Source organism: Haemaphysalis longicornis, unplaced genomic scaffold (genome assembly GCF_048455015.1).
Source record: "Haemaphysalis longicornis isolate Haplotype H1 unplaced genomic scaffold, Haemaphysalis longicornis Haplotype H1 scaffold_3, whole genome shotgun sequence".
In the NCBI taxonomy this organism is placed as follows: domain Eukaryota; kingdom Metazoa; phylum Arthropoda; class Arachnida; order Ixodida; family Ixodidae; genus Haemaphysalis; species Haemaphysalis longicornis.
In genome coordinates this window covers 229,646,306-229,670,773 of record NW_027526335.1, presented here as the reverse complement: position 1 = coordinate 229,670,773, position 24,468 = coordinate 229,646,306, and the positions used below count along the sequence as shown (strand labels likewise).

Sequence of the window (24,468 nt, the reverse complement as noted above, 5' to 3'; positions counted from 1 at the left end):
AAAACGTGCCGGAACGTTTCTGCGTCGTCCCACCTGTTGAATTTCCGGACGCGCTCCAGTTTTTCAAACCATTCTTCTGGGTCTTCTGCGGGGGCTCCTCGGAATGATGGCGGTTCCCGTGGCTGCTGCAGAACGACAGGAGGATTGGCTTGGTTGAGCATGGTGCTGGTTGCGACGTCTTTCTTCTTCGTCTTCTGCGGTAGTAGACCGAACTCGGCTGGTAAATCTTGCACGCGGAGGCTGGCTCTTGTTGGACTGGCTTGGCGGCTTCCAGAGGTTGTAGTGGGCATGAAGGGTGCGTACCCAGCACCTCCACCAGATGTCACGAAGACAAGGACGAATCAGTTGTCTTGAATGAGAAATACGTTTATTGGAGCGAACTTGTGCTCCCCTAACAACTCAAAAGAATACAGAGGCGGGGAAGCAGCGGTCAACAAAGTGACTTGCACAGGCGAGTGTCGTCGAATCGAATGCCCCGGCGTCCGCACTGCATGCTTTTTATCTTTCGGCGCGCGTGGTTCTCGAAACGTCGATTCGCATCGAGAACATAGTAGATCCAAGAAGATTATTCTGGGCTGTTCACGTTAGATCGGAATGCTCTCCCTATCACAACAGATAACACATGCGGCACAGAAAGAAAGAATGGAACACGCACTTCCCTTGGCGCAGAGATAACGCAGACCGGCGCAGCCGGGCGGTAAAAGCAAAACACAAATAAACAAACCCAATGTATGGTTCGCGGCAATATGTTGTTGGGCTAGTTGGTTCATATTTATACTTAAAACTGCGCATTCGGACGGGACAAGAAAAAGAAGACACAGGACGGGCGCAGACTCACAACTAGTTTATTGAAAAAATGAAGCATGCTAATATACCCACACCAGCACATGCGCACACATGTCACCACATTTATCACATGATATAACGGTTTATAAATTCATATTTATTTCAATACAAAGATACGGACGGTTCACTTACACACTGGTCACCATGCTTTGGAATGAGAAAGGCCTCGATTAATTCCCTTGCCACCTGTTCTCGGCTTTTTCTCAGCACCTTTGTCAGAGTCAAATCTGGCTCGCATGGCTTGCTTTCACAAGCCATGCAATGGTGCGGAAGGTGGGTTCCAGTTTTATTACGCATATTCATCTGGTGTTCTCTTAAACAGGTCGTTAGGACAGCGGCCCGTTTGGCCCAGCGGCCCTGACGCTGCTAACCAGATTTTAGACAAGTTCCGACGATTGGGGAAAGGCCTGTCTTTCACTCATGAGTTGCCTAACTATGACTGCTTGCAGTTTTTAGATATTAACATCACGCTTTTAACAGACCATGTGTGCTGGGTTTATAAACCGAGGGTACGAAAAGGGTTGTTGCCTTACCTGTCTGCGCACTCGAAGACAGTAAAAACGGCAGTTGCTTCTTCTTGCTTTCAAGGAGCACTAACAAAATCTTGCTATCATAAGATTCAGGAAAGTTTCGATGCTCAGGTTGCCCGATTGATTGCTGCTAGGTTTCCCTTAATGATTGTGACAGCGGTAGCCGAGTCCTTGCTGCAGAAGTTGAAAGGGAACACACCCCAAAGGACAGACGGCCTGAGGCGCAAGAAACCGGTGGTGGTTCCATACATCCATCGAGTGACGCCCAACCTCAAAAATGTTGCTTACAGGCACAAAGCGCCGATCGTTTTTTCTGCACCTAACAAGTTGGCTGGCCTGTGCCCGAAGATCCTGAAAGGAATGGAACAGACACCAGGTTGCCTAAAACGACAGGCGACGCCATACGTGAAGTGCGCAATCGGCGTGGTGTACATGATCCCGCTCACATGCGGGCGGGTATACATTGGGCAAACGGGCCCCTGTCTTAATGACCGTTTAAGGGAACACCAGCTGAATATGCGTAATAAAACTGGATCCCACCTTCTGCACCATTGCATGGCTTGTGAAAGCAAGCCATGCGAGCCAGATTTGACTCAGACAAAGGTGCTGAGAAAAAGCAGAGAACAGGTGGCAAGGGAATTAATGTAGGTCTTTTTCATTCGAAAGCATGGTGACCAGTGTGTAAGTGAACCATCCATATCTTTGTATGGAAATGAATGTGAATTTCTAAACCGTTATATCATGTGTTAAAGTGGTGACATGTGTGTGGATGTGCTGGTGTGGGTATATTAGCATGCTCCATTTTTTCAATAAACTAGTTGTGAGTCTGCGCCCGTCCTGTGTCTTCTTTTTCTTGTCCCGTCCGAATGCGCAGTTTTAAGTATGGTTACCGTAACGATGAATGAATAAAAAAGTTAACAATCCTTCGGTGACAGCACTGAAGACGGGAAGCTTGAACATTGAAGCTTTCTAGCATCGCATGATGGCACGATTTTTTGCTTACATTCGACAAACACGTGAGTATAATTTTTCGCTGCACCAGCTTTGAATGACAAGAACTACACATTAATAGTGGTTTTTAGTGCGTGAATCTTTGAAGCTCAGGGGGAGATCAAGAATTTTCACGTCGGAATCTCAGACGCCAGAACTAACGGCAGCGATCTTGTAGTGGTTTACAACAGCGAGGCTATTGTGAACTATTACAAATGCTGATGAAGGAGGATATGAAATGTTTCTCGTCGTCTCGGCCGGCTTGTCGCTTGCGCTCGGCGTCTTGGTCAAGAGCTGCTCTTTTTAGTGACACTAGTCGTGCCTAGCCTTTAAACATAATCTGCAAACATAACCTTTACCAGAAACACAAGGTCAGGTGTTTACAGGCTCTTTATCATCCATAATTCGGTTTGGATGCTTGTTTTGTCCTTTTTAAACGAATACTGAACGCTATGCTGTATGCCTGAATTAGCCTGGCGCATGCACTCGGCGTCTTAGGCGACGACTGCTGGGTTCCGCCAGGGTTTCTTTTTTACGACGCGAAAGTTCCCGACCAACGAGAGGCTGACAGAAAAGGAACGACCAATTACTGAATGATAACGAGTTTGCGGGTGACGTCACTCCCGTGAGTCTAATAACGGAAACAAAAAAAATTAAGAAATGTAGCTGTACTTCCAAGTGGGACAGAGGGCATCAGGGCCATGTGCAGAGAACGGCACCATCGAAAAACATGTGCACGCAGTGAAAAGACCATACCGACTGGTTGAGTAGTACAGTTCGAGAATAAATTACTCTTGAATTGCAGTGCCGGAGCTGCAAGCCTCACAGCTGTACTCTTTGCGGTCATAAAGCCTCTAAGGCATATGTCGTCACAATTAAATGCCACAAAGAGTTGGCAAGCATGCAAAATATCAGTACACGTACTAGGTTTAAAATACTTTCTGTCAAAGTTTAAAAGCGACGTTTCCTCCTGTAGCTGAAGAGCCATGTTCACCAAAGATGTTGATTAAGGGCTGATGGGGCTCACAAAAATGTTGTACTTTACGGACTACCTTCATAGAAAATTGGTTACGAAAGGACAATTTCTGGGCAGGAATCCATGCTTTCCACCATGCCTTCTTAACTACTGTGCTAGCAGCAAGCAAACAACCACCAGAGGATCATACCAATTTGATCATTGAAGTTTGGCTTGTGCACGGTTTCTTATATTGCGGTTTGTACTAACTGTACAAGCAGCCAGTGGAGGGGGGGGGGGGTGAAGTCTTAATATGTGGGGTCTCAAACTCAAGCCTTAGGGCAAACACTCCTAATTTTCGCGTAACAATAAGAAGAGCTAATCTTTACCGCCATAGTTTTGAATCATCTCAAAGAAGCGCCATGCATTTTAAACAGGATAGTCTTTTTTGGGCTACTCAAAATCGACAACTTTTATCTGACCATGACTGTCCCTCGATTCAGCCTTGCGGTCAGATGTACTTGAACGAAGGAATCATAAATGCAATCCTTTGCGAACCAGTGAATCTGAAAACACACATCATACTTGTCGCCATTGTTCACGAAAAAGAAAGCATTATGCGCATTTGAGGCAACAATACATAGGTGGGACTTGCTGTGTGCTTTTAATTAAACAAACTTGGCGCATCTTGCGCGACTCGTGCAAGGCTGCAGGAACAGCAGAGCTGGCGACCCCCACCCCCTTCATCAGAGCCCGGCTGTTCCGTCATCATGGTCAGCAGCAGCAGCAGCAGCCCACTAGATCCACTACATGACGAAGGCCTCTCGAGTCCATTTCCGACAGCTCCTGTCCCGCGCCGCGCGAATCACTTCTCTGCCTCCAACTTTCTTTGTATCGTTCCTCCATCGAGGAATCGGCCTTGCTCTTTTTCTCGACCCGTCTCTCGGTGGCCACTCTGTCACCCTCGTAGTCCACCAGATGCTTGTTTTGTTGTCTCTAAGTGTTGCTCCGATCATTATTCGTTTCAGGCTCCGTTGAACTGACCTAAGCTTCCTTTCAAGTTGTTTAGTAAGGCGTCAAGTTTCCGCTCCATGTGTCATCACCTGACATTTATGTCTGAACTGGCCGCTGAGAGTACTCCATGACTGGAATGCCCGGATCGCTTCTTTCGCAGGCTTTCACATCTCTCCCAAAGTGGGCCGCGTTAGCAGATGCTAGAACGTGCGCTCAAGTCTAAAGCCAACGCCCACGCTACGAACCCAAAGGCCTCAGTCAGGCAGCTAGTTTGCCTTTAGCTATGCCCCCCAGTCTATGTTTGGTAATTTGTCTTGAATAAATTTGTAAAGAAACAAAAAAAGCTGTGCGCCTGGAATGTAATGATAGCTCAATCGGAGAGACGCGAGTTTTATAATGATCGAGAGGGTACCAGGTTCAGTTTCGACCATGGAAAGCGTTTCTTTTTCTTTCCAAATGGCTGCACATTGTATTGTTCCCCACCGCTGCTAACCCGCACCCCTCGTGCCTTTAGGGTGCTTCAGTGGTTCCTATGCCGGTTTCACGGCGTAAAGGTCCCGGGTTCGGTTTCCGAAACATCCCTAGCCACATTTTTTTTTATGCTTCGGGGTTTTCTGTCTGCGACGGACGGCTTTGTGTCGGCAATAACAGCGCTGCTGTTAAAACGAGTGCAGTTCGACTGAACGTGAAAGCTGTCGGAAGTGCAGAGCAGTGATTCGCCATTCTGCATCTTCTGTTAATGGTGTGTGTACCTTGTGTTTATCTTCAGTTTATGTGGGTTTTGATTTTATTTATTTTTTCGGTTTTTGTTTTCTTCTGCTGCCGGACGAAAGTGTGGATTTTTCTCTCTTCTTTGACGCTTGGATTCTGTTTTACGTCATCGAACAGACGATTCCGTTTTCCGGCATCGCTGTCTTTTGAAAGCAAGCGCATTCCGTCGCTCGAACCATGCCAAGTGCTCGGCGCAAATGTCGGGAAAGACCAGCTTTTTGTCCCCAGGGTTTATTCCGAGAGGCTGTAGCCCCATCTTTACTAGTTTCGGTATCAGCCTTGATGCCCTACGACATTGGACTAACGACATCCCGGGCCCCTAAAGTGCTCGCACTTAATATACATGGCTGCTTGATTTTTGCGGTAGCAAATATAAAAATACGTGCTTTTGAAAACAATATGTTTACCCTAAAGTACAAAAAGCACGCGATGAGTGGACCATGTGGCGGCATTCGAAGTTGAGCACTAACAAAAGGTTCCAATAGATGACGTGCGAGCAATGGAACGCGCGAAAACAATTGCGTTTAGAAAATATCCTCCGTGCTTATCGTGGGAGAAGCAAAACGGGACGGTAAAAACGTGACATATAGGCGTGGGAGATAAGACAAGAATATACGTAGCAGTGGCGGCTATTATCTTTCGACGACATTTGCAGCGAAGCGAGCAAATATGCGGCCAGTTTTTTAGCCTAGACATAGATGCTCCGAGATCATCAAGCACTGCCAACTATCTTCCAGATTCATGTGAAGCACTGCTAGCAATATGAATACCAACCTGAAGTTGCGGGAGCGTGGTTGTGAAGAATTCCGACCACGCAAAACAAGAAATGCAAATAGCAAAGCAGCCCATCAAATTGATTTTAAAATTTAGTTGATATAGACGAAATGACGTTGTAAAAGGAGGTAAGGGGAGAAATTGACGGAAATATAAGGGCAGATATTCATTTAATTGATTTAGAAATTTATCATTGTACGACAAAATGTTTGTCTTGAGCTTCCTACCGATGAAGTGGCAAAGAATGTGGTGTTCAAAATTAGCCCTTTTCGGCACGCTACTCTGCTTAATTGAGCGAGATCTGCCATCAAGGGGCCACGAAAAGCGGTCGCGTTCCACCGGTGCTCCCGCAACTTTTATTTTCGTTTTAAAGACGACAGTCTTTCTTGGGCTACTTAAACCCGGAAATTTTGGTCTGTCTATGCCTGTTTGTCTGTCTGTCTGTCTGTCTGTCTGTCTGTCTGTGGCTCGATTCAGCCACCCGGCTAAAGTAAAAGAAGGCATGCACAATAGTCTTGTACAGTCACACCTAAATGTACCCGTCTAGGTCCGGTGTAATGTTCATACCACGACCTTGGTCGTGGTTCATACTTGTTGAAGAATAACAAGTATAAGATTGTTGAAGAATAACAATAATAAGATTGTTGAAGAATAACGAGGCATTGCGCAAATATAAGACAACAAATGAATACAGAAGTGATATTTGCAGTGTTCTTTTATAAAAAAGCACACATGCTTGGTTTTTGCGAAATTAAATACTTCATCAACTGCAGAAAAAAAATTCTCTCCGACGTCACCTGCTGTCCCCCGCGCCACTATAGCTTCTGGCGCCGTTTTAAGAAATCAACCGGCAACAGTTACGAAAAGGCTCCACTAGATAGGTCCCATTTTCTTCTTGGAACGCACGTGGAGTAGGGAGCGTCGATTTACGCGCGTCTCCGCCGTACGGCAGCGTTGCCATCGAGACACCCGGCCTGGAGCAGTTAAACGAGGTAAATTTAAAAGGATTTAAGCAAACATTTGGCGTCTTTACCTTGGGAGGAGCACGACGCAAGAGGAACAACATGAGAGGTGAGCGGGAAAGCGAAGGGAGGCATTTACTTGGCTAAAGTCCATAAAGGCTATCGTCTTTTGTCGACATTTGCAACGAAAGGAGCAGATACGCGGCCAATTTTTCACACGAAATTAACGCTTATCGGCCTTCTTCTTAATTATTTTCTTTCTCGTGAATATGTGCCGGTTCAAGTAACAGTGAGATTGCACCGATCAAGCCTCCAGACCCCCTGAATCGGCCTTGCTAGCTCCATACAAGCTAGGACTCCAATTAAGCCAAAAACTTCGGGTTCCGCGATCTATGCAAGATTCGGGCGCTGCTGAAATATGCGAGGCTGAGGATGGCTGGCAGCGTCCCCGGCTGCATGACAAGAGAAGGACTACATAAGATGACAGGGTGAGTCAGTTCAGAAACACATTGCAGCTGAGACCGTTGGCCAAAATTCGCATGAGGCCGATTCCTCGGCACGCAAGCACTTCCATACAAAACAAACTGCTACAGATGCAGAGCTTTCAGAAATGGCCACTAGCACTTTTGAGTGCATTGCAAACAGTGCACATTTTGCTCTCGATGACGCGGTGCATGCAAATAGACTGACCAAGATTGAACAAGCATCTCTCCGCCAGAACAGTGAAACGGAAACGATCAGCTTGATGACCTCAAACAGGAGCACCGCACGCGGTGTCATACAGATCGAGCATGCCGATAGTAATGAAAACATCCTTAGCTGGGTGCGTTCACGACAAGCGACGTCCTAAAGGTACAAAAGATTGGAGCGTCAGATAATGCTATTCGACCTTCGATTTTCGGCCACCTCCCAGTACTGTGAAACATTACATGCAGCTGAACTGTGAGGCTGAATATCGCCCCAAGCAGCCTCTCTGCATCAATTGCCACAACCTACGCCGCTTGGCCAAATTCTGTTCCTCCGCGGGTGTGTGTAATAAATGCGGCTGCCATCATATATAGCGGTAACGCTGAATGTGACTTATTGTGCTGCCTGTTAGGAGACCTGCTACCCCGCCGTAATCAACGTCGGTCCAAGCCGCGCCCCCAAGAAAGAAAAGCGCAACAAGTTATCTGCTTCCTCCAAACAGGCCACCAGAAAAGTACAAAACTTCAGGACCTAAACCACAATCAAGTTTCCCAAACCACGACGCAAACCACGACGTAAGTTTCCCAATAACCGCCCACTGGTTATCGAAAACGCTAAACTGAGCCGCAGCGTTTCCGAACTACGAGAAGAAATGGCGACTAGCACGAAAGATGACTGCCTTTCGAAAAGACATGGTATGTCGCCAATGGATCTATCCAGCGCCAACTCTCTCTATCCCTACCCATCGCAGCCGTTCGCTCACGAGCCGCAAGCCTGCCTCATAGCACACGTCAGCGGAAGGTGTTTCTAGTCCGACCTACGTTACAGAGCAAGTGCTTGCTGAGCGTGATGCCCGCCTCAAGTTTGAAGATCACAAAGACAGGTACAATGCGTCAAGTAAAATCGTTCCTCTTCAGCCGTTCTTCCTAGGCTCCCTGTGATGGCCGTAGCTCGCCCCTCTTCCGGAGATCGACCACGCTTTCCCCTTGGCGAAAGGGTGGTCGTTCCAGCTCCAGATGGCGAATTCTCAGAGGCTCCCAAAATCGGCGCCAGGTCATGACCATATTAGGTGGAAAGACTAATGCCATTTCCGTCGTCTATACGCGCTTCGCACCTTTGGCAACGACCATTGGAAAAGGGCTTGCGTTCGGGCTAGTTGGTATTCCATAACGTTGATGTTAAGCGCAGAAAAAAACAGGGACACAGTAGACAAGGACCAGCGCTACTTCCAACTGAATTTTATTGAATCGAGGTGAAATATATAGCAGAAAAATACAAGAGATACAGAAAAGGTTACGATTATACACAGATTAAAATAACGGAATCCCTTGGCGCTGTCCCACACGTGTCAGCTAGTCATTACCACGACCAGTTCTTTTTTAAGAACGCTGCCTCCTTATCGGACAAGGCTACTGATGTGGTGCTGACACACTCAAAATCACCTAGTTGCATTTCAGTGCCTCTACTATCTCACGCGTGCGCTGATCAGAGTCGTGAAACAATATCACAGAGTTTTTGAAGTATGGTTCACACTTGGGGCATTCACCGCAGTGAGTTGACAGGTTACCATCCTTTCTTTTGTGTACGTTATTTTGATGCTCACGTAACCTGAAGTTGACGCACAGTGCCGTCTGCCCTACATATACCCTTCCGCAGGCTAACGGAACACGGTACACAACCCCTCTGTCGCATTTCACGTATTTGTTTTGGTGTCCAACGTTACAACCAGTGTGTTCTTTTTGTACAGGACATGTATCCCTGCAAAGCCTCTCGAGCTTGAGCTTGATTGGTGCGGACATTACAACGCGAACCCCAGCCCTCTGCCCTATTTTCTTTAGCCGATGTGCGATACCGTGCAAATACGGTATAACTGCCGTCTTACGGCGCTCGTTGCAGTCATGCTCATTTGTTTTGGCCGCTTTTGTTACCTGTTTCTCACGCCTGTGGACAGCCTCCACGACTGCCACAGTGACGTGTTCAGGATACCCTGACCGTCTCAGCCGAGAGACCTGCGCCTCCACAGCGCTCTGTACGTGATGGACACAGGATTTCTTTAGAGCACTGCTGAAGCACATCGTTGGTACTGAGCGTTTCACCAGTTTGGTGTGTGCAGAGCTAAATGGCAAGAGGGACTTCTGGCTCCGGGGTGCGTAACTCCAGCAAACCTGGTTGTCCGAAAACATGAGGCTCATGTCCAAAAACTTCAGCGCGTTACCTTCTGGTACTTCGCGAGTTATCTGAAGTGGTTTGAGGCAACCTTCGAAAACTGCCAGTGTTGATCTCACATCATTGTCAAAGCTAGACGCACCCCTACGAAGGACAACCAAAAAATCATCCACGAACCTGTACACTTTGACGACATTTTTTAACATCACTCTATCCGCCAGCACCCGGTCGATCAGGCCCAGAAAAAGATCGCTCAGCACTGGAGCAACACAAGACCCTATACAGACACCCTTTTTTTGTATGAAGGTCTCGCCGTTCCAGGAAACATAGGTTGACTGCAGATACGTCGACAACAGGTCGAGAAACCCTTGCATTGTTACTCCACTTTCATTTTGAAAGGCTATTTGATTGATTGATTGATTGGTTGATTGATTGATTGATTGATTGATTGATTGATTGATTGATTGATTGATTGATTGATTGATTGATTGATTGATTGATTGGTTTAACGCGCCGACGCAACGCAGGCGATGAGGCGCGCCGTAGTGGAGGGCTCCGGATTAATTTTGACCACCTGGGGATCTTTATCGTGCGCCGAAATCTCGTACACACGGGAGTTTTTGCTTTTCGCCTCCATCAGAAAAGCGGCCGCCGCGGCCGGGAATCTTTGAAAGGCTATTGCACCAAACTAAAAACTGCATTCTTCGACACACTCCAGGACTCGGTCATGTGGCAGGGAGTAATAGAGGTCTTTGATATCTACAGAAAACCCATTAAATGTACAGTGGGAGTGCTGTGTCAAGAAGTCACAGACCTCTTCGGAGTTTCTGGTACGGAGTTTCTGGTGTTCCGTTAGCCTGCGGAAAGGTATATGTAGGGCAGACGGCACGGTGCGTCAACTCCAGGTTACGTGAGCATCAAAATAACGTACACAAAAGAAAGGATGGTAACCTGTCGACTCACTGCGGTGAATGCCCCAAGTGTGAACCATAGTTCAAAAACTCTGTGATATTGTTTCACGACTCTGATCAGCGCACGCGTGAGAGAGTAGAGGCAGCTGAAATGCAACTAGGTGATTTTGAGTGTGTCAGCACGACATCAGTAGCATTGTCCGGTAAGGAGGCAGCGTTCTTAAAAAAGAACTGGTCGTGGTAATGAATAGCTGACACGTGTGGGACAGCGGCAAGCGATTCCGTTATTTTAATCTGTGTATAATCGTAACCTTTTCTGTATCTCTTGTATTTTTTCTGCTATATATTTCACCTCGATTCAATAAAATTCAGTTGGAAGTAGCGCTGGTCCTTGTCTACTGTGTCCCTGTTTTTTTCTGCGCTTAGCATCAATGACCATTGGAAGACAAAAATAGTATCTGACTCACTACGGGTCTCCAATCCCTAATCCCGGCAACAATTCAAGCAATCCGCAAAATCTATGCCCGTAGCGTTGACTCCGGACATATGCAAACTCATCGAACTCCTGGTCTACAAGATGCTTATACATCACCTTGAGCAAGTCGGTTGGTTTCACCCCGCTCTCATAGTGTTCCGACCTCATCTCGGCTCCCACGAGTATCTGTGGCTCCTACGTCGCGCCACTAAGAGGACCGATTGAAAGGCTGTGCCTGATTACGTTCTTGCACTCGCTATGCATAAGGCATTTGACCACGTTAAACAAGCAGGTGTCAGAGCTCGGAACAGGAATTGGAGCTCGCTTTCTCCAGTCAGAAAGCCCACCAGCACCACCCAATCCGGCTGAACCCATCGACGTACCAACCATCCCTCTTCTATCTCGATAGAGGCATCCCGAAAGGCTACATTCTCAGGCCGATGCTCTTCGACTTGTTAATAAACCTTGTAGCACGCAAGCTGGAACAGCACACCGCCACGAGGTTTGTCTTGTATGCCGATAATATTGTTGTATGGATTGAGGCCGATTACCCCTCCAAGAAACCTATGCAAGAAACCTTAGCCTAGAACACTCTCCGAGTTCCAGCAACATACACCTTCTGAAAAGACTAATTATCAATGCTTCACGGTAGAAGCCGCTCTAACCAGGACTAGGTTATTTCACTAAAAATAGGGAATATCCGGCATGAATCGCGTAACGGCACGGTTCCCCTTCTTAGACTGCCTGTTAGCAGTAGTAACAGCCTCAGCCACTGAATTTCATACTCGAAGGCGACCTGGCGCAGCACTATGCACTCCGGTAGCCGCCTCCCTAACAAGCATGGCGGAGCAAGCCAGCAAGCTACCACTACGCTCGGCCTTGCGATGGCGCATGGGCGATTCGCGTATGGTTTCTCCGAGTACGATTTCTCCCACCTGAAGCTCCATCAAAAGATGAATTACTCCTCTTTCGCACTATCATGTGGTCTCCCTAAATTCACTAAAGTCAGCACTATTATGCAAATGGTACCGCTCCCACCCCTGGAGGGTTTTCTTGAAGAGTCCAAGTTATTGTTTCACCGTTATTTGGACAAATCCCTCGGGGTACGGCTGTATGCTTATGACCCCGCCGTCGTCCAATTTCTGGACGTCAAGTGCGGGTTCATGATTGGTATGTGCGCACATTCTCGGATGATAAAGATGACGAGGCAGACATTCCTGAATCGCGTCTCAATGGCACCGAAGCAGCCATAGCATTGACTTTCCCGGACCTGCCGTCCTTGAATGAGTCACAGGAGATTTCCAATAGCTATATAGCAGCCGAAGACGCAGAACTGCTATCCAGACCATTTGCGGTCATTCCGACCCCATCACATACAGGAAGTTTCTAGTCATAACCCGTTGACCTCGTTTCGAGTCATCACCCGTTCTCGCGGAATCACAGGGCCACAATATACACGTGATCCACGATTTTGAAATTAAAGGTTTCACCATCCTCGTTGTCCGGACACCTAGACATACAATCGGAAGGCAAAGTAACCACCCGGAACGCGCCCCTACCAGGAAAAGGCTCTACACACCTCCCACGGCTACCAGCGTACCTAAGTCCCTCCCCGCCCAACTATACTGGCAGCTTAAATGACGGAAGTTGAAGACTGAAGTCCGCCAACGCCCCAGGGATGCCACTTAGGTCGGCGTGTTGTGGCCTACAGAATCTATGCCAACTCCACCTAGACCCCTAACATCGGGCATAAATGGACATTCCCCGCTAATTCCATCCACCAGCGTGGCCCCTAGTGCAACAGCCATTGCACGCCGAACTTGTTTCATGTACTCTGGAAGTGTGCGTATTTCATCTCTGGTCGAACGGACATCTTAACACGTCCCCCCACCGGCGATAGAAGCAGACCGCCTGCAGCGAGTGGGAATGGATCATTTCCTTCTTAAAGCAATCATTGAATACGCCTTAGTGAACGACCTATGCAACACGTACAATGGTCTGAATCAGTGAACTCCAGCTCCTCTACAAGGAGACATGGACGCATGCCATTGCCGTGTGAACTTTATGGTGACCAGTGATCGATTACGCGTCCCCATGAGGTTTTGAGGTGTTCTTCCCCTATCGCCCCCATCCCCTCCATAGGGCGCTGGTGCTTCCGTTCTCTCATTAATTACTATTACTTAATGCAACGAGTTTCAGGCAGCCAATTAAAACATTGCCGTATCAGGAAAAAACTGAAATACATTGCCCAAGTACCCAAGGACTGTGCGGCTGTGCACCCAACACATTCTGAATTTACAAGCTACTTGTCTTTTCAACGCTTTCGAGCTGTGCCGCCTTCCTTCCTCAAGGGGGGGGGGGGAGGGGGGGAGGAAGGTGGAGTTTAACGTGCCCAAGCTACGCCTGGGTTATGAGGCGCACCATAACAGCACTCCGGATGAATATTGACCACCTGGAGATCTTTGACACGCACCGACATCTCGCACGTGGGCGTGTTCGCTTTTCGCCTTCACCACAAAAGCGGCTCGGATCGAACCAGTGTCCTTGGGCACAGCAGCACAACGCCGCCTTAACCACCGAGCCACCACCGGGGCGGGGCATTCCTTAGGGCAGCCAACCGTCAGTGGTCCAACAGGCCACAAGAAAGCACGGCTCGACTTTTATTCACACTCGCAGCGTCCGGGGTAAAATGTACAAAGGGGTGGCGTCGCGGTGGTCGAGCGCTCAGCGGCGCAGCGGCGGCCAGGATCGCAGGGCCAGGGAGATGCGCACGGCCAGCTGGAGTGCGCTGGAGACCAGATTCCACCAGAGGTCGTTGAAGACGCGTGTATGCTTCACCAGGAGCCGCACGACGCCCGCCAGGAAGAGCAGCTGGCCCAGCATGGTCACGTAGTAGATCCTGCGAGGAGGAGGAGGACAAGGAGTGCTCCCTCAGCCGCACACACCACCCAACGGGGAGCAGCACGCACACTCGCTACACGCTACTCGGGTGGCCAGCACGCTCTTCCAGCAAGCTCACCTTTGGGCCGGCTCAGAGGCGCTGTTACACAGGGCCGTCCAGGAGGTTGGCTTTGACTGAGAGACACCGTCATTGCAACTGTCGGGAAGAGGGGGGGGGGCGCTCTTTCAGGCTTGCGAGAAGAGGTGCGGGCCACCGAAGCGCCCCGCTTGGGCTCCCGCCGTTCTTAACACTCGGCAAAAGAAATTTGCCCTCACCGAGGAAGAACGCGGGGAGAGCACAGACGCTCCCGAGTGCCTCCTGTCTTGCACAGTTTCTCAAAAACCTGTAGTACCGTAGAAAACTGGACAAGTTGGTAAAGGTTCATCTTCACAGCACAAAAGCGGATGGGATAAAGGACAAGAAAATACCGGGCAGCGGCTTAAATGCAAATCAGCTGAAGTTGAAGTACAGCGCCTGTCATCTTTTCCTCTTTATCCCGTCCATACTTGCGCTCTGAAGATAATTCTTTAAAAAAAAAAAGAATCCAACCATTTCTTCTCCCTCATGGAATGGCATATCAATAGGGTTGTAACCCATGATAGGCCAAAGGTAGGCGTGTGTAAATAAATCTTTACCGTTAAAAATTACAAAGCGCAAATATGATCTCTCAGTGAAGCGACCACTACCACCAGCAGCAGTAGCAGCAGCTAAATTCAATGTGTTATGCAAAGCAGTTTTCAAGAACCGAGTTCGAGTATAGAGATGTTTTGCTTTTTGTGCACAGAGCAAGTAGTCCCTTGCAGTGTATAAAAAACTGGAGTCTTCCTTGGGCTACAGAAATCCAAACAAAAATTTTGCTCTATTTTTCTGTCACTCGATTCAGAGGACGCGCCAGAGTTGAAAGAACGGTTGAACAAGGATATATGCATTCCAATCTACTAAAACTTATCATGCATTCTACATATCAACATGGTTCACCTAGAAGTAAACAGTAGGCTGCCTTGATGCAAGACTTAAGTATAGGACAGTAGAAGCGTTCTTTTAAATAGAAACACGTGTGATTGCTTTCGATAAAAATGCAGTAAAAATGGTTTCAAGGACAAGCGAGCTACTAAGTAAATACTAAAAAATAGGTCTCCTCGATTAGTTCCGAGAACAATAGAAAGAAAACACCTAAACATGAGCAGTACGAAGATTGGATTGAGCGAATGAAGCAAAATTTAGTTGCATCCTTTATAGAGAGAGGCAGAAGGGAGGAGAAAAGAGTGAGGGGAAGCGGCGGAGAGGGTGCTGCAAGCTAGGCTTCAGGCCGCAAGGCTTCAGTCTTGATGGCATTTGCACTGAATCAAGCAGATACGTGGCCAATTTTATAGAAACAACTCCAAATTGGGTTCCAAAGTTATAAATGACTGCCGCCCATACGAGGACCATATATATATACGCAAGCACACAAAGCGCGATCACAGATAATAAACCATCGGTTTGAAGTTCCTAGTGTTGTTCAGTGCACTAAGCACACCACAGTGCCTTAATGGGAGGCTAATTCTTAGTGAACAGTACAAAAAAAGCAGCGAATGTATTTCGCTAACGAAGACCATAACTATGGCATCCGTATCGTCTCATACACGTATGCCTCATTTTTTTCACACCTTCATTGTCCCCTCGGCGCATAACAAAGATGCAAAAGCGACACTTTAGTGCGACCGCTAACAATGGCTGCCCAAGAACGACTAACCGCAAGCCAGCCACATGCTGCGGACGAGCTTCGAGCAGCATGCGAGAGCGTTGAAATAGCTTAGTGTAACTGAATACAGATCTCATATTAGTAATCCGGTTTTCATTTTTTCACCCCCTGCATGACAAATGGTGCACCCGTTCCAACCAGAAAAGTACAGCTCAAACGCACTTGTTACGCCGTATGCCGTCTGTATAAGCTGCCATCGGGTAGGAGTCATTGCAGCAGCAATCGTACAGAAAAAAAGATTGGATTCGACTTTTGTAGCACAGAGAAAGCACTGCGCATGTACCGTATTCTCTCAATTAACACACTCTTAAAGAAAAATGAAGCAAACTTGAGGTTGTTATGCAAATGTTTCCGGAGGAGTAAGAAAAGCAGTAACACAAGAGAAACGAGTTAATACCTCACCATTCGAAGTAAATACTATAGGCCAACAAATGTCTTTGTAATTCCACTTTCCTTGCCAGAATCTCGGGAACAGCCATCCATTTTGCTGGTACCTTCCACATCGTGCTTACACAACTGGTCGTCCAGCTCATTTGTGATCTCCTTAAAAGTACTTCAAATCCAGTCAGCTGGCAATGAGAGCAATGCATCAAGAATCTAGGAGGACACTAGCTTGACGGCCAGGATTTTAATCTTGCCCGTGGGCATCAGGGCGTGACCTCTCCGGGCAGTCTATGTACGAGTGGCGCACACTACTGTTGTTGGACGGCTCGAAGACGCACACACCCAGGACAGTATTTCCCAACCACGAAAGTGCCAGGGCCACTTTTCGAGCTGGCAAAAGCGATAGAGTTTAAACCCGTGATAAACTATGTTGATTCGTGTTAGAACGTCCAACAATTTGCCCTTGCAGCCAAATTCAATTCTCGCGTTTTGTGTGACTTTTGCTAAAGCGTGTCATATTATTAAACAATTTGCTCTTGCAGCTAAAAGTTCACGAAACAGCAATGGACTCATTTCTGTGTGCCTGGCTTTTCTACAGAGCTGGCATGTAGTGCAGAAACCTTCCCTGAAACACGTACTGAACCGAAAATTATCGTCATGTACAGCGAAGCCACCTTTCTACATATCAAGCAAGGTTGGGCGAAAATATGAATGTGGCGATGAGTTTCGGGAAGGGCTTTGCGAAGCCCTGAAGTACCCTTGTACTCACTGGTCTTCGAGACTCCTATTTGAGATACAGTGTAATGATCCGTTTGTTTCAATACTTTCCCATGCCTACCCGAGACCTACGCAAAGCGAGCCAGTCAAAGGCGGCGTAGTACCTGCTGAGGTTTCTCCGGGCAGCCGGGATGGTGGATGGGTCCTCCTTGAGCACGTACCTCCGGACGCCCAGGATGTACTGCTCCATGTACGGCACCCAGTCAATGGCCCGGATGTCGAAGTCAAAGGTCTGCGCCACAAAGCAGGTCCCACTGCTGCCACAGAAAGCTCACCACGCGGTGCCGTACCTGGCGCTAATTTAGGCTCCAGCAGCACACGAAACTTCTCGCAAATGCCCCACGACCACACAGTCTGTGGCAGCAGAGTATAATTGCTTGGGGTTCAGCAAATTGATTCGCATTGCCCGGAAATTCGAGCTTGAAGGCGAAAAACACGAGTGGTGGAAGAGAAAACACGGACACAGTGCTCACTATGAGCTCAATTTACGAAATAGAAAGAACACATATATTGGCCGCGAGGACCACCACTGGAGAGGCCGGCGCTGCGATCATTTGGCGTCACTTGTAAGATCCCCGTCCTACCTTGATGCGTGGCTGGCTTGCAGCGCTTGACATTTCGTTTAGGACGCGCCTACTAAGTGTATTTTCGTGCTCATTTTCGGCGTTTGAAGTTAATTATCAGTGCGGGAAGCGTAGTTTGACCCCATGGGAACTATATAATCGTGCCAACCATGGTAGGATGCCCGGAAACGACTTGAGCGTGGTGGTGTAAGCGGACGGTATGCTACCGAACCCGGTGTAAGCGGAAGCTGCGGCTGCTTTCCCCGACCAACATTGTAGGCTACGACGATCACCGGACTAAATTTCTAGGTTTAGCTTGTTAGCAAAAAATGGATCAAGCAGCAAATCATCAAGCGTTTGCTGTTCCCAGAAACACTCCGTACACGCGTCCTTCGTGCCGACGCAGGTAGCGGCAGCAACCCCTTGTTGCCGAGTTTTCAAATCACACTAATCGCGGAAAATGAGTTCCGCACTCGCGAAGGTGGATGTTAGTGTGGTGAAAAACTGTGCTAGGTGGTGTCATCAGCTGTGATTTTCAAAGCGATGATAAAATGAATCTACGCCGACCGGCCGCGGACGTCGGTACTGGCACCGCCGGCCCGTCCCCGCACGGCGAGGCGAGCAGCCGAAGGGTGGTGATACCTGCGCGTAAAAATCGGCCAAGGACGTGGCAGGTATCTTGAAATCGATCGCTTAAATGGCAATCACCGCAGATACAAACTTTCAAATGCGAGATAGAGGGTGACGACAGTGTGGTGAAAAGTTGTGTTAGGGACTGTCATTCGCGACTGTAACGATAGCGGTGATGAAATATATGCCGCGACGCTAAGACAAATGTTCCCCACATCGGACTCCGCGCATCCGAAATCGGCGGCGAGCTAGCTGTTCGAAAGACCTTATAAAACTCGCCGCGCGCAAGCGTGTTGCTTTGGGCTCAGCTAACTTATTGGGCCCCCCAACGCTTCGTTCCCCCTATTATAAAACTCCCGATTACCCCACGACGTGGTTCACCCCGTACACAGCCGCGCCTTCTGTGAGCAGTCGTGAGTTCTCGAGCTTGATGCTAGAGAAAGTCGCAGGCTCATTATAAACAGACAAAGGCCCTTGTAGCAATGATAAATGTCCACGGCGAGGCCGTGATTAAAAACAAGCATAGGCACGTCTAACCCCGCTCGAAGGCGTTGAAAACTCACGTTAATACGATTCATACATTGCGGACAAGTTGTCGGGAAAAGTAAACATATCAGCAGCACAGAGAACTGGCGATCGCTAATCAAATCAGGACATAAATATAAAAAAAACCTTGGAGGAAAAATAGGCACTGTTTGAGCCAAACTGCAGATGATGAAGTTGAGGTTTAATGGCGCAGCAACCTTTCGGTTATATTGCGCCAAACACAAGGTAAGAAGATATCAGTGTAAGTTAAACGTTTTGCTCAAGGTATCCTAAATATAGAAATGGTTATTTTTAAAAACAGTTCCGTGAGATGAAGTAGCTAAAACTGGTGTAAAAAGCCAGTATCTCTAAAGAATTCAAAAACTTTAGTGAAAGGTATCATTGGTTCATCACCAAGTAAAAGCATTGGCTGTAAGGGTATACAAAAGGTGTATAAAGCTCTAAAATGTCTAATGCGGGCCGCTTCTAGGTATGGACAACTTATTAGGATATGCAGTACAGTAAGAGGTTCTCCACAGTGCTCGCAAATAGGTTCCTGCTCTTTTTCAACAGGAACCCATGTGTCAGCACGGTGTGACCTATACGCAGCCGGCACAAAATAACCTCGAAGAAACGATCTCGATGTCTACAACTTTTCCATTCAGATACGTAAGGTTTGACTAGATGTAGTTTATTTCTGGTTTGTTTATCCCATTCAGACTGCCAGTACAACTTCATTGACTTTCGTATGCTGTTTCGAAGGTCCTGGTAGGGAAGCTTTAACTCTGTTATTTCAAGATGCTTGGTCTCATATGCTGCTTTATCAGCGGTTTCATTTTCTGGGATGCCGATATGGCTTGGTACCCAACAAAGGACAACTCTGACCCCTGCTAATGTAAGGCAGCACAGTGTTTTTTAGCTCACCTACAGCTGCATTCTTTGAAGGGACAAGAGAGGTTACAGCATGTATGGCACTCAAAGAATCTGTAAATGGCCACTTTTTGCACTCCCTTTGCTACTACATCTTCAACAGCTGAGGTTATACCAAGAAATTCCGCAGTAAAAACGCTACTCTCATCAGCAATCCTCTTTGTTACTGTCACCGGTGGATTGAAAACAGCAAAACCTGCATGACAGGAGGTTTTTGAGCCATCAGTAAGGTCGTGACAATAGTTACTGTGCTTGTCTTTAAGTTCGTGAAATTCTTGGCGCAGAATTCGGTGTGGAAACATCTTTTTGTCGTATTTTAACAACGATAGATCACATTCGACGGCCCTGTGGTCCCACGGGGCCACAGCGTCCGAAAAAAACTCAGAAGGTTTGACGGGAACATCTTGAACGAATACCGAGACATGTATTCCTCCAAACGAAGGGCAAGAGGGCGGACCACTCTGGGCTTGTTTGCATACAGTTTCTTGTACCTATTCTCAAACACTTCACCAGCACAGGGATGGTCCTTTATACATGCTGTTTTGGCTGCATATACTCGACGGTACTCCAGCGGCCATTCATTGCACTCAACGTAGAGACTGTCGATGGGGGAGGTGCGATATGCACCTGTGGCAAGTCTGAGGCCCAGATTGTGTACTGGGTCGAGTGAGGTCAGAACAGACTGGCGGGCTGACCCATACACGATACAGCCATAATCAAGACGAGACCGAACCACCGAGCCATAAATGTTCAACGTTTTCATGCAGGTCATTTTGAGCTTCTTTATATGAGCTCCAAAAGTCAATTTTGAGTCAAATGTGACACCTAAGAATTTCTGCTCGCGGTGTACTGGAACGGGTACATCCTTAATTTTTATATCAGGGTTGGGATGCATACCTCGTTTTCGTGTAAAGCACACACATGCACACTTCTCGGGAGAAAAACGAAAGCCATTTTCATCCGCCCATCGTTGTAACCGATTTACCGCAGTGTGGACCTGCCTTTCACAGATCGAGAGGTTACAGGAGCGAAAAGCGATCTGCAAGTCATCCACATAAAGGGAGTACATGACTGGCCGGGGAATAACCTTTGCCAAAGAATTTATCTTGATGGCAAAAACGGTCACACTCAGTACACTGCCCTGAGGAACTCCATTTTCCTGAGGGAATGTACGGGATAGTGTATTGCCAAGTCTTACATTGAAGGTTCGTTCCTGGAGAAAATCTTTAATACATGAAAACATTCGCCCTCTGATTCCCATTGCTGCTAAATCCTTGAGAATTCCATAACGCCAGGTTGTATCATAAGCCATTGCCATATCATAAAATATGGCAAGGCAGAACTGATTATTAACAAAAGCATCTCGTATCGTTGTTTCAAGCCTCACCAGGTGGTCAGTCGTAGACCGAAACTGCCGAAACCCGCATTGAAACCCATCTAGATAACCAGAACTTTCAAGAACAAAAACCAACCTAAAATTCAACATCCTCTCAAAGGTCTTGCACAAACAGCTGGTCAAAGTTATGGGTCGGTAGCTTGATGGACACTCTGGGGGCTTGCAGTCCTTCAGTAATGGTATTACGATAGCCTTTTTCCATGCTTTAGGCAGCCTACCTGTTTTCCAGATTTTGTTGAAGAACTCCTAAATCACTTCTAAACACCCATCACTTAAGTGCTGCAGAAAGGCATAGTGAATAAGGTCGGGGCCGACGGAGGCAGCCTTGCACTGAGCTAATGCTCGTTTCAGTTCATACAAAGTGAATTCTTTATTATATTCCTCTGTGTTATTGCTATAGTTTTTAATCTTGAACTTTTCAGCATTATTTTTCTGTGCCAGGAATTCTTTTGTATAATTTTTATCACTAGAGACTTCTGCAAAGTGGGCACGTAAAACATCTGCTTTGTTTCCAGTAAGTTGCACGCACCGTCTGTAGAGAAAAGTGGTATGCTGAACCGTCTGTAGTTGCCTTTAATTTTACGCAAATGGTCCCAGACCTTTTTTGTGGGAGTGGCAGTATTTATTGTACTTACAAAACTTTGCCATGAATTCCTTTTGGCCATTTTTCTGATTTTCCGGGCGGCAGCAAGGGCTGCTTTAAAGCTTAGACAGTTCTCTAAGGTGGGGTACCGTCTAAATATACCCCATGCCTTGTTCTGCTTTTTCCGGGATTCGCGACACGCATCGTTCCACCACGGCTTTGGTTGCTTGGGAATCCGTCCAGATGTCTGGAGGATCGCAACTTTTGCAGCTGTAAGAAGTTCCTCGCAGATGTAGGTATTTGCCTCATCAATGGACATGCTGCTGTCAAATCGATCAAAGGAAACTAACTCCTTAAATCTTTCCCAATCTGCCCTCTCGAGCTTCCATCGGGGTGAACAGCTCTTGAGGGAAGGAAGGGTCTGCACTTCGCGCAGCAAGGCAGGAAAGTGATCACTTCCATATGGATCATTCACAGCACTCCACTCAATCCATCTGGAGGTCCGGCGACCCAACACAAAGGTCTAGAGCAGAGAAGCTTCCATTACCTGCGGAAAAATGCGTCTTATCTCCGTTATTGAAAACAACTAAGCTGTTGGTATTTACCCACTGCTCAATGAGTTTTCCCCGGCTATCTATTCTTTCAACTCCCCACAAGTAGTGATGAGCATTGAAATCTCCCATAATAATTATTGGAGCTGGAAGTTGTTCAATGAGGCCATTAAGTTCTTGTAAGGACACATGATCTAATGGTGGCAGGTACAATGACACAACAGTGACAAGCTTGTTAATATAGACTTGTGCTGCAACAGCCTCCAGCGCAGTGTTGAGTTGTATCGACTTGAGAATTGTGCCTGGTGCCACAGCCAAGGCCACACCACCCGAGGCACAGGTGCAGTCTTCTCTGTCATTTCGAAGGAGGTGAAAGTTGCGAAAGATGTTGTCATGTCTTTTCGTTAGATTTGTCTCCTGCAAGGCTATTATTTTGGGTTCATATTTGTGTATAATTGCATGAATATCATCGATATTGTGCAATAATCCACGGCAGTTCCATTGGACTATTTGCACCATATGGGTGTCTTCTAGAGTTTTCGCTTTCGAAGTCAAGTAGGTGTGGATGAAGACATGCTCCCAGAGGCACTAGGGCACACCTCCATCTCCTCGTCTACCTCTTTTGCACTGCCTTCAGTTCCGTGAATACCATTTGGGGGACCAGGTGGTTTTCCCCGGCCCTTTGGCTTCTGCCGAGGGTCGGGGGGGTCCCCAGGTCGTTGCCGCCCAGGAGCAGCACCTGCAGCAGTGCCACTTCCTGAGGGCGCCTTCCTTTGAGGTACGTCGACCGTCACCCGAGGAGAGGAGGTCGATGGTGTGGCAGGGGTGCGGCCTGCACCGTCATTTGGTGGCTTAGAAGCCACACCAGTTTCTTTGGTTGCCGGGAGCTTGGCTGCCGGCTTGACTCGTTTAGGGGGCTGTGGCTCTGCGCAGTTCCCCTGAGTGGACTGCACCAGTGCCGGAAATTGAGGCAGCCCCGCCCCCTGATGGGCTACCTCAGCAAAGGACCCTTTCTGAGTGAAGGCCAGGCGTCGTTTAGCCTCCTGAAAGGACACATTCTCTTTCACCTTGATCGGTAGCAGCTCTTTCTCCTGTCGGAAGCGTGGGCACTTCCTCGAGTACGCAGGGTGTTCACCACTGCAATTCACACATTTGACTTCTACATCACAGGCGTCATTTCCATGTTCGGTGCTAGCGCACAGTGCACAGGTCGGTTTTCCACGGCATGACTGCTGTGTGTGCCCGTACCTCTGGCAGCGGAAGCAGCGCCTGGGGTTTGGTACTTACGGTCTCACACGTAGATTCAGGTAGCCTAGGTGTACGTTGTCGGGTAAGGTGGTGGAGTTGAAGGTTAGAACCAAATGTTTTGTGGCAATTTCCTCATCTTTCCTGCGGATCTTTATTCTTCGCACTGCAATAACATTTGTCTGTTCTTTAAACCCCTCCAGAATCTCATCTTCAGACACATCAATCAAGTCTTCATCCGACACTACCCCCAACCTAGTATTTAAGGTGCGGTGGGCAGTTACGTGAACCTTGTGTGTTGCTAGTTCTTTCATTGACAGCAGGGCATCTGACTGAAATTTTGCTTGGACCTCCACAAGGAGATCCCCGGTTGGTAGCTTTTTAACACTGTAACTTGGTCCAAGTAGATTTCTCAGCGCTCTGGCTACGGCAAACGGCGACACTTTCCTCAAGGGCTTCTGAGGGTCGTCAGATTGCATCACCAGAAATTTCGGGAAGGTCGTCTCAGTCAGTGAACGATTGCTGTTCGTACTTTCCGAGGCATTAACTTCGGTGCGCCCCCGTTTAGGAGGGCGATCAGGGTCAAGCCTTTTCTTCTTATCCATGAGAAGTGAAATGTTCGGCAGCGGTGCTGGTCGCCCACCACGGAGCCCAACAAGGGAACGTGACTGTCACGCTAACCATACAGCGCTACTATAACTCCATGACGTCTAATCAAGGCTGATTATAACCACAGGGTTAACCCTTGCCGCCAGAGGGGAAAAAGAGGAAGTTCAGGAAAAGAATAGGCGACAGGACAGGGATGGAAAGGTGACGGAAAAGAGAAAGGAGAGAGAGGAGGGATAGGAAAAGGCGACTAGCTGATTTCCCCAGGGCGGGTCAGTCCTGGGCTGCCGTCTGCAAGAAGCAGGGGCCAAAGTTGCGTGTTTCAGCTGAGGGGCCGCAAAGGTCCAAAAACATCCTCAGCGTCAACTCAGCAACCAGGATTCCCTTTTCCTTGGACACGGCTAAGCCACGCACAGCTGGGGCGTGGCTGGGTCCAACCCACATGGGCTCGGGGTCCGCGGTGTCGCCACTACCGTCACCTTCAACTCACAAGGTGCCCCTGCGGGCCAAAC

At 47.9% G+C, this 24,468-nt stretch overlaps 1 protein-coding gene across 3 annotated transcripts in view; it reads right to left on the bottom strand.

Moving 5' to 3' along the window:
• Positions 1 to 13,724: 13,724 nt before the first annotated feature.
• LOC144176032 (putative fatty acyl-CoA reductase CG5065) overlaps positions 13,725 to 24,468 on the bottom strand; it is a 70,438-nt gene continuing 59,694 nt past the window's right edge. For 2 of the 3 annotated variants that reach the window (XM_077705139.1, XM_077705138.1), the window contains exons 11-13: positions 17,032 to 17,159; positions 14,101 to 14,178; positions 13,725 to 13,980 (exon numbers count right to left, since the gene is read on the bottom strand). In XM_077705139.1, the coding sequence (XP_077561265.1) occupies positions 13,806 to 13,980; positions 14,101 to 14,178; positions 17,032 to 17,159 (381 nt within the window). In that variant the 3' untranslated portion in view covers positions 13,725 to 13,805. The remainder of the gene's footprint in view (positions 13,981 to 14,100; positions 14,179 to 17,031; positions 17,160 to 24,468) is intronic. The other variant, XM_077705140.1, reaches the window with a different exon arrangement.